A 9,666-nucleotide genomic window follows, 5' to 3' on the forward strand; every position below is an offset into this window, starting at 1 on the left:
TGGAGCACTGTGGCAGGAGCTGGCTGGGAGCTCCTGCCACGGTGCCCCAGCTCCCATGCTGGAGCCTGCTAGGTGCCCGTGTGCCTTTCTGTCTTCGGCTTCTTCTGTCGCTTTTTGCCTTTATTTTTGGGTTCAGTTTTCTCTGCAACAGAAAAAGGAGGAGAAAAGGAGAGCTCACTTATTGGCCAGGCAATATGATCTGACCTGAGCCCCATCCATGGGATGCTGATCCCATATCCTCTCTCAGGCTGTTAGTGCTCGACCCAGTTTCTGATTTTGGGGATCCCAGAGCCCTCTCCCGGTCATGAAACAGCAGTGTGGGTCTGTGGGGGTCTGGGTGTGCTGATGGCATGGGCAGAGGGACACTGGAGTGTTGTCCCCACATCTCCCATGGCTGGACTCTCAGTCCTGGTACCCCAAAATCCCTAGGAATGGGGTGGGGCAGCTCAACCCAAGCAGAAGCTGCCTGGAGAAACCCCAGCTTCTCTCTGAGCAAGGGCTGTGCGTGTTGGAGAGGGACAGCAGCTGCACCAACACCCCAAAGCCATGGCACAGCTGTGCTCAGCTCTGCCATGATGCGGGAACCTGCCCACCACCATGGGACCCACACAGCCCCTGGGAGGATTTGGGCATGGTGGGAAGCAAGGTGGCTTTGGAGTGCATCCTTGCATAGATGCTAATTCTCTCTCCTTGTGGATGTCCTCCACCCGTGGATTGTCCCCATCCCCGTGGCACAACCAGCTGGTGCTGGTGGAGCCTGGATGCATCCCAGGACAACCCACTGCCAGCTTTCCAGGGTCAGGCTGTTGGGACCCAAATATTTGCTCAGAGAAGCTGCCACACACTTCCAGCTGGCTGAAGTGTTGGTGCTGAGACGCCAAAGAAACAGGGATTCAGGATAAACCCTGCTGTGCCATGGACTCCAGTGGGAGGGGGAGTCCATGCTACAGATCAGAATGGTTGCCCCAAAAAATGGGCAGCTTTGTCAGTCCTTGCCCCCCTACACCCACTCCAATCAGAGGCACATGGTGTGAGGGGCACAAGGGACCATGACTGTCCCTGGTGCTGCGTGTGCCAGCACTGTTGTCCCCAGTCCCTTCTGAGGGCTCCAGTTCTTGTCCTGCCTGGCTCTGAAACCCTGTTTCTCGGCTCTGATCTCCAGACAGTTGCCACCCACAAAGGAGAGGGCACGGCACGCACGCCAAGCGTCTGGAGAGCGGGACAGACACCCAAGGCAGATTTACAGCAGCACGAGGGGTTTGTGCCACGGCCAAGCGCGGCAGCTTTTCCCTTCCAGCCGCCTGGATGGCTCAGAAGTGGTGGCACAAATCTCTCATCACACGGTCGGGTTCGGCCGCCTGCCCTGGCTCGCCTGGGCTGGGGGTGTCTCAGATGCATCAAGTGAACTCCTCGTCCTCCTCCAGCATCTGGATCCCATAACCCAGCACTTGGCCAGGCGGGCAGGAGCCTGGGAGCGAGGGCAGACACACACTCTGCCGTGGCAGGGACTCTGAACAGCCTGCCCAGGAGTGGGAGGCATGGAGGGGCTGCTCTCTCCTGAAGGAGCTGCTTGGGGGGCACTCATGGGATTCCTTCTGCTGGACAGGGAACAGGCCTGTCTCTGAAGCTGATCCCGGATAGCAGCCTCAAGAGCAGAGTCCTGCCAGTCCCTGAGCCCATCACCGGAGCCCCAGGGCTTCTGGCTTGCAGGAGCACAGGCACAGGCAGGAGGCCAAGCACTTTTCTGGGGTGTCTTCCCAATAACTTCACAAGATGAGGTGCCCCTGAAACACTGGCACAACAGTCCCTGCCAGTGGGACCCGCTGTGTGCCAGGCAGGGCAGGGCATGGGCACGGTGCTCCAGGACACAGTGCTCCCTGTGCACCAGTGTGGGAGCCTGTCCTCCCACACTAAATTTCTTGCATCAAACTGTCACCAGCTCTGCGGGTCTGGAGCTGGCACACACTAGCAGGGAGGGGAACATCCTCAAAATCGATGCCACCTGGCATCCCAAAGACGTGAGTTGGGACCTGGGTGGGGAAGGGAATCAGCTCCTCTGCACTGTCAGCAGGAAAATATTACTTATGATTGATGGTGCTGGGATGAAACCTCTCTCCTGCTCCATGGCCCTCGCCCAGCACGCACGTCCTCTGCTGTTGCCCCCCTTCCTCATCCTTTTTCTCTCCACCCTCACAGTCCTGTCCTCTCTGATCCCTGCCACGCTGGCGGTGCCGGCCAGTTCATCCCACGGCAGAGGGATCCCGCAGCTCCGAACCGCAACCCTCGGTGGCTCAGATCTGCTGCCAGGCACTTCAGATCGGTATCTCATGCATCCCCCTTTCTGCCAGTTATTAAGTGGAGATTTATTAGGGTAGCTTCAGTCCAGATGCCTGCATCCAAAAATGACATCAGCCATGTCCTGGTTCCCATCCCCAGCCCTGCACCCGTGCACGCACCGCCTGGACAGACCCTGCAGCGGCTCTGGTGTGTGAAAGGTGGGGAGATCCCTGAGCCAGGGAGCCCCCAGGCTGGGAATGAGGTGGGGGGAAGTGTAGGAGCATGAGTGAACATCTGGCTAGATGAGCCATGGAGTGGGACTGTGCCCTGGGGTGTCTTCCAAAACTTTGGTCATCAGAAATCCCCTGGGTGATGCCTTCCTGCTCCACGAGCATTGCAGCTTTTGGGGAGCTCAGAGGTTTTTGCAGCAGGAACCTCCCCTGTGTGTCTCAATCCTCCTCACCCACAGCTGCAGTACAGAAAGCGTCCCTTCACGTCGAGGCAGGATGGGAGCTGGAGCTCGGCAGCCTCATCCCACCACGGCGGTTTGTGCCAGTGCCCAGCCCAGTCCAGCCCAGCATGGAAGGGGACACTGGCTCGTCCCAGGCAGTCTCGGGGACTGCCAGGTTGGAGTAGCCAGCCCTAGGACTGCTCAGCACATGTGCCTGAGATGACGGCTTTACCCAGAATTTCAAAATGCTTGGGGGATGACAGCATGGCTCGCCCGCCGCTGCCAGACCCCCGCTGCCACCATCGTCCTGCAGCGCCCCTCGGGCTCGCTTTGGAGCTGTCCCCAGCCCCGGCGGCGCGGTGCTCACCTCCCGGGCAGTGCTTCTTCATGCGGCACCTCCTGGTCTCCAGCAGCGTGGGGCAGGCAGTCCCCTCGTCCCGGGCAGCCTCCGGCACCTCCCGCACCCGCGTCTCCACGCCCCACTTGCAGCCGCAGGTCCGGCTCTCGTGGGTACAGGCGCTCCACTCGCTCCACGGCCCCGGCTCGCACGTCTCTGCAGGGACAGGGACACAAAGGATCGGTGACCCCTCGGCGCCAGGCACGTCCCCGGGGGCGGCGGGCACGGGGTGCGGGTGCTGCTTACCTTGGCACTCGCGGGTGCCGGGCTGTGCCGCAGTGCCGGGGGGACACTGCCGAAAACACTGGCCCTTGTACAAGTAAAACTTGTCCTTGCACTTCATGCAGAAGTCTCTGCTGAAGCAGCTCTCGCAGCTGGGCGACCTGCACTCTGCCGGGAGGGAAGGATCAGGGGACAGCCTGGGGCATCCCCGGCATCCACCGGGGACACAAAACCTGCGGGCTCCAGGCTGCAGCTCTGGGCAAAAGGACGAAGCCCCCCCAGCCCGGCCGCAACCGGATCCAGTGCCACCAGGGATGCTGTGGGAAACGGAGCCATCGCCCTTCCCGCAGCACTGGGACCCGCAGGGTGGCGAGGGGAGCAGGGGGACCCCCGGACGTACTTGTGCATCTGTTGACCTCCAGACCCCGCACACCAAAGTAGCCTGGGGGACAAGTGTGGACGCACATCCCGTACTGGCGGATGCCGTCCCTCCAGATGAGCAGGAAGAGCCGGTGGTGGCAGGTGATGCAGCCGTTGTCTTCAGAGCACAGGACGCAGCCCGTGCAGTTTTCCAGCAGGCCAGCGCTCGCTGCGGGGACAAATGGAGGAGAGGGACTATGGCATAGGTGCCGAGGTGGGTCCCACCCCGTGGCAGCCCCTCTCTGACATACCAGGGTCACAGCACTGCCCTGCCACCCTGCAAATGCCATCCTGCCTCTCTCTGCTCCTCAATCCCCACCTCTGTCCATGCTGGCAGCAGAGGGACACATGGAGCCATCACTCCCAGCTTGGTCACCACTGATGGCCTCCATCACTTCAAGATCTAGACTGAGGGTTTGCCCCACACCCAGCACTGCCCATGGGTGACAGTCTGAGCCACATTCCAAGCCAGCCTTGCCCATCCCATGGGAAGTGGAACAACCACTGGGTCAGTGGGTAGAAATATGATCTGACCTGGATTAATCAGTTGATGCCTGTTAAGTATCAGAGGACAAAGGGCATTTTGGATGCACTCAAGAGGAGCTGAGAAAAGGATCTGTCTGTTTGCTCAAGAGCCTCTGCTGCCTCCCTGGCTGCCTGTGCTGTACTCCCAGCCTGTGGGAGGGTGAGTGACCCCGAGGTGGGTGACCTCTGTTCCCAGGGACAAGGACAGGGTGCCAACATCCACCAGCCCACAGAGACACCGCCAACTGCTCCTGCTCTCTGAGCACACAGAAAAGCAGCTTGGAGGGATGCTCCAGGCACAGGGGCACTTTGGGAGCTGGGAAGCATCGAGCTCTGGGATTACACACACCCTGTGTCTTTTTGCAACCTCAGGCTGGCTGGGCATCATGAACGGGGCCGCTGAACTCCTGCATGCAGGAATCCAATGCCTTCACCGTACCCCTGTGTTGGGAACTGTTTGCTTGGCTCTGGCAACACAGCCTCAGTAGCAGTGACAGTGCCAGAAGCCCCAGAAAGGCATGCTTAGAACCTGGGCTCTACAGAACCATAGAATGACAGAATGGTTGGACACTTCAAGATCATCTCAAACCCCCTGCCACGGGCAGAGACACCTTCCATGGACAAGGTTGCTACAAGGCCGAGCCACCTGCTGGGTGCTGCCCAGCACAGACATAGACTCAGCTCTGGGATCAGTGGCTGGCACTGGTCCTTCTGACCCCAGAAGCTGCATGAGAAGGGTCCCACCTCTGCCCCAGCCCCTCGGCTGTGGGGCTGGGGCAGAGGTGCTGGGGAAGCTGGAGGGATGCTGGCAGAGGATTCTGTCAGACGATGATGGCGGGTGATGCCCCACAGCCCTGTGCGCTGGTCCCTGGCAGCCAGTCCATGGTGCTGTGGTGTCATGCAGCTGTCCCCAAGCTGGCACATCTCAGTCCCTTCTCTGGGGCACACTGTCTGGGACAGCAGCACTGCCAGGAGCCTTCATTAGAGCTGTGTCTGCTGGGAGTGCTAACGAAGCACCTTGGATCCATTAAGTTGTTATGGTCTCTGTTAGATATTTACCAAATGCTGACAACATTTGTGTTCCTGGCTGCAGCTGGAGTAGCTTCCCTGGAGACCCATGGATTTACGAGCCTCTTTCCCTTCCCTAATTCTTTTTGATATTTAGGGGTTTTTTTGCTTCTCTCCTTCCATCTCCAGCCAGGGCGAAGAAGGTGGGGAGTCCTGGATGGGCTCCGAGGCCTCCTTCCTCTCACTGGCTTTGGAAACAATCCCCTGTTATGGAGCTGGGAGAAGTGGGGTCATCCTCCTCCACTCCTCAGTGCTGCTGGCATGGAACTCACGTCTCTGCCATGGGGAGTGACACTGGAAGCCACCACAGAGAGCAACAGAATGTGGCTCACTCTGACACTGTGGGCTTGGGGATTAGGGACAGGTGGTGGGCACATCTCCTCCTGTCCAGTGGTGATGGCAGAGTGCAGGGCTGAGCTGGGATGGGCACTGGGCATGGGGCACAGTGTGTTCCTGAGCTGTGCTGGACATGGGCGTGACATCCCCCATCTCTGCCTACCTTACACCCAGTTCTGCTGGGAACCATGAGTCCCTGGCCCAGACCAGAGCTCCCAGTGGCAGGAGGGAGGCTGTGGAGTGCTGCAGCAGCTTTCATGGCTCCTGGACTCTGTGCTGGCTTTTCTGTGCAGGTTATCCCAGACATATTATATCCCATGCATGTAACATATCTGGGGTGTGAAGCCATGGCCAGATCCCCAGGCTTCCAAGACCTGAGGCCTTTGGAGCATTGCAATCCCAACATCCAGCACTGGTAGCTGGAGCCCCTCTTGGTGCTTGGCTGTTTCCCATCCGGGGTGTTTTGGCCACCAGCCTGGCCACCCACATCATCACACACCTACTGCCTCCGCATGCCTTTAACATGGAACAACTTCAAGGGAAACTCTGGGCTCCAGCCCTGAGAGCCCTGGTCCTGGTCGGTCCTGCCCCTACCCTGGCACATGTTGGCCCCAAAACCAAGGCATTCCTGGCACAGAGCTGAGAAACAGCCCTGGACCCATTGTACACAGTCAGCTGGCACTGCCTGGCACTGCCCAGTGAAGGGACATGACCCAGTGCCCAATGGAAGGGGACATGTGCCTCAGCACAGCCCCAGCACACCCTGCCCTTGCCCAGGCACCGAGCAGCGGCTCAGCTGGTGCCTCTTCCTGGGGAAAGGATGGAGCAGGGGACAGGCAGTGCCTGCCGTGGCTCTGAGCATCCTTCCAGGACCTTTCACTCCTAGGGCACTTAGTGTCTTATGCAGAGAAAGGAAATACTGGAAAATCAGCCCATTTTGTGCTATCCCCACTGTGTCTGGCTCTGCTGGGGTTTGCAGAGCTGGTCCCAGTATCCCTTGTCTCCTGCCAGCCCCAAAGGCAGGGCTGGCACTGGGCAGGCAGCACTATGGGGCTGTGCTCTGCATCTTCCCACACTGCCAAGCCAGCCCCGTGCCACACACCCAGAGGGGAACGCAGATGGTCCCCAAAGGGGCTCAGGGGTAGGAGTTGGGGGTATTCTGGGTCCTGACACCTCCAGCCCTGGCTCACAACTCCTCCCTGCTTGGTGCAGGCAGCCCGGTGTCCCAGAGCCACCCCACAGGACCCGAGCGGGACAAGCCCTCTGCGCACACTGTACCTTGCTTCTTCCACCGGTTCTGCGTGAGCATTTCCATGGAGCTGATGAATAACAGCAACATGAATATTATCCAATGCATCTGGGCAGGAGTGATGTCGGACAGGGAAGAAATCAAATCATCCAAGCGGCTGGAAGGCTCGGCTCCTGCCAGAGCCGGTGAGGGGTGGTGGGAGGGCGAGGAGCGGCTCCAGGCTCACACCATCCCAACCCGAGCTTCGGACAGCCAGCCACGCTTCAGGGCAGCTTGAGCCGGCGACAGTGGGGCAGGCTGGGGCTGTCAGGCCCGGGGAGTGCTCATGGTGGCGGGGAAGTGCCCGGCTGCTCCAGGGAGCACTGCCTTTATAGTCAGTGTCAGCCCCCTCTCCTCACCCTCCCTTTCAAAATAATAATAATCCTAAAAAAAAAAATAAAAAAATAAAAATAAAAAAAATCCCCCAGCAGCAACAAAGCGACTGGCAAACGCCCTGGCTGGATCCCCCCGGAGCACTCCAGCCACCACCTCGGCTGGGAACCGTCCCGCCGTCCCGCCGCGGTCCGACTGTCCCGCTGCCATCCCAGCGCCGGGGTCACAGCGAAGCCCCCCGCAATTTTGGGGGGGTGGAGCCAGGAGGGTGACGCTGCCTGGGCCGGCCCCCCCGCTCATCCCCCCCGGCTCAGCCCCCCGCTCCTGTACCCCGCAGGGCTGGGGGAGCCAGTGACAGCCCCCGGGCAGGGCTGAGCCCCCCGGGCAGGGCTGAGCCCCCCGGTCGCCGGGAGCCGTGGTGGGTCTCCGGCAGCTCCGGCGGCGGCTGTGGGTCTGCCCCGGCTGTCCCCAGTATTGCAGCTGACTCTGATTTTCCGAGCGCTTCTTAACTCACCTCCCTCCGAGCTGCGGGAGCGAAGCTGAGCCGAGACGAGCTGTGCCAAGCTATTCCAAGCCAAGACGAGCTCACTGAGCTGTTCCGGGCTCCCATGCGGCTGTCCACACCCCTTGTCCCACGCTGTGCTCCCCAAAACCCACCCTAGGGGCTGTGCTTGAAGCGGGATGCGGGACAGGAGGGGATCACCTCACCCACCGGGTACCCGAGGTTACCTATAGGTGCAGGTCCCCATCCTGGCTGTCCCATGTGTTCGTCCCGTCGTGCCAACCCTGTGCCGGCAGCCGTGCCCTGGTACAGCCTGGTGATGTCCCAGCCAGGGGTCCAAGGCCGCTGGCCACCAGTGACAGCCCCCAATGACAGTGCATTCACTCCTGTCATCACCAGGTGCAAAGCAGCACATGGTGCCCCTCTCCTCCCCTCAGAAGGGCCATAGAGAGATTTTTTGGGCCACACAGGACCCCTCCGAACTCCCTGGGGCAGATCATCATCCACCCTCTCGTCCCACATGCCAGTGATTTGCAGGGCTCCTTTCCACCCGGGGTGCTCTGGGTCTGCATTATCTAGGAGGGAAGAACGGGCTGGGGTCCGCTGAGAACCAGCAAACTCATTGCTCCAGAGTGGACCACCCAGGGGGCTGCAGTGGAAGTGTCCATCAGTGTCCTGGGGTGTCCAGCCATACCCAGGGACAGTACATTTGGGTTAATATTCTCTCTACCCCTTGAATTTCTCCCTCCTGTTTCCCTTCTCTGTCCCCAGCCCCCCTGAGCCTCTCTCCCCACTGCTTCCATCCAGCACTGCTGCATTTCATTCCTGAAGGGTTAATGATCAGACAACAAAGGAGCCATTTCAGACCCCTTTGGCCTCACTGTAGGAAACCAGGAGTAATAACTGAGGGAACCAGGAGTAATAATGGTTGGGATCACTTTAGGTTTTTTTTCTAATTATGAAATAAATTGAAAAATTACACATAAAATGCATAAATTGGAGCATCTGGCTCAGCCCAAATTTCCATAAACAACCCAACCTGCAGCATGGCATTACCATCAGGAGTTTGCAAAGGCTGGGGAGCCCATGTGGACATGGTGATGCTGCTGCCATCCCAACACAGGAAAATAGGGCTAGGGAAATGGTGTTGGGCATATCAGAGTATCTCCAAATCCTGGCTGCAGGCAGCTGCATTGGTGTGGATGGCCGTGGCCGGGATGAGATGTAGGCGCCAAAGGGCAAGGAGCTTCCAGAAGTCCTGTTGGGTGCCAGCCCAGCTGCCCTGGAGCCAGTAGGGAATTTCCTTGTCCAGACCTGGAAGGCAAATACTGGGCAAGGGCCAGGGAAGCACCTCATTCCCGGTCACGCTCTCTGGCTGCCGGCATGGGTGAGCGGATGTCGGCGCAAGCCTCGCCAGGGTGACCTGTCACAGGAGGAAGTGCTAATTAGACAGCTCTCATTAGTGCAGGATGCTGAGGGCACCACTGCTCAGCTCATCCCCAGCTGTTTGGGATCACGGGGGATTTGCCAAGGGTGGCACAGCCACTGTCCCCATGCCCCTGCTGCCGTGTGCCAGGAATCCCTGAGAGGGCTGAGAAATCCACGTTTCCCTTAATTTGTCTATTTATGACAAATCCAACTGTCGGTGGGAGCAGAGGCGGTGTCTGCTGTTTAACTGGGCATCTGGCAGCCCTCTGTTGTGCTGGGAGGGGTTTGGGGGGCTGTGGGGAGAGGGAAGCCCAGCCGATGATGCCAGGGCAGCAGTGACTCAGGGATGATGTCGGGGAGAAGTGAGGCTGGCGGCTCCCGGCTCCTCACGCAGCCCCGCTCCACGCCAGCACAGAGGG

The 9,666-nt window shown here is 59.6% G+C and overlaps 1 protein-coding gene across 1 annotated transcript; it reads right to left on the reverse strand.

Annotated features, from left to right (window-relative positions):
- Window positions 1-6: 6 nt before the first annotated feature.
- Window positions 7-7,544, reverse strand: RSPO4 (R-spondin 4). Its single transcript, XM_033519036.1, has 5 exons — window positions 6,975-7,544; window positions 3,748-3,936; window positions 3,372-3,515; window positions 3,096-3,281; window positions 7-142 (listed from the first exon to the last, which is right to left on the reverse strand). Exons 1-5 carry the CDS (start codon window positions 7,051-7,053, stop codon window positions 69-71), a joined length of 672 nt encoding a protein of 223 aa, XP_033374927.1. The 5' UTR covers window positions 7,054-7,544; the 3' UTR covers window positions 7-68.
- Window positions 7,545-9,666: the final 2,122 nt, after the last annotated feature.

Source organism: Parus major, chromosome 20, assembly GCF_001522545.3.
Source record: "Parus major isolate Abel chromosome 20, Parus_major1.1, whole genome shotgun sequence".
Taxonomy (NCBI): domain Eukaryota; kingdom Metazoa; phylum Chordata; class Aves; order Passeriformes; family Paridae; genus Parus; species Parus major.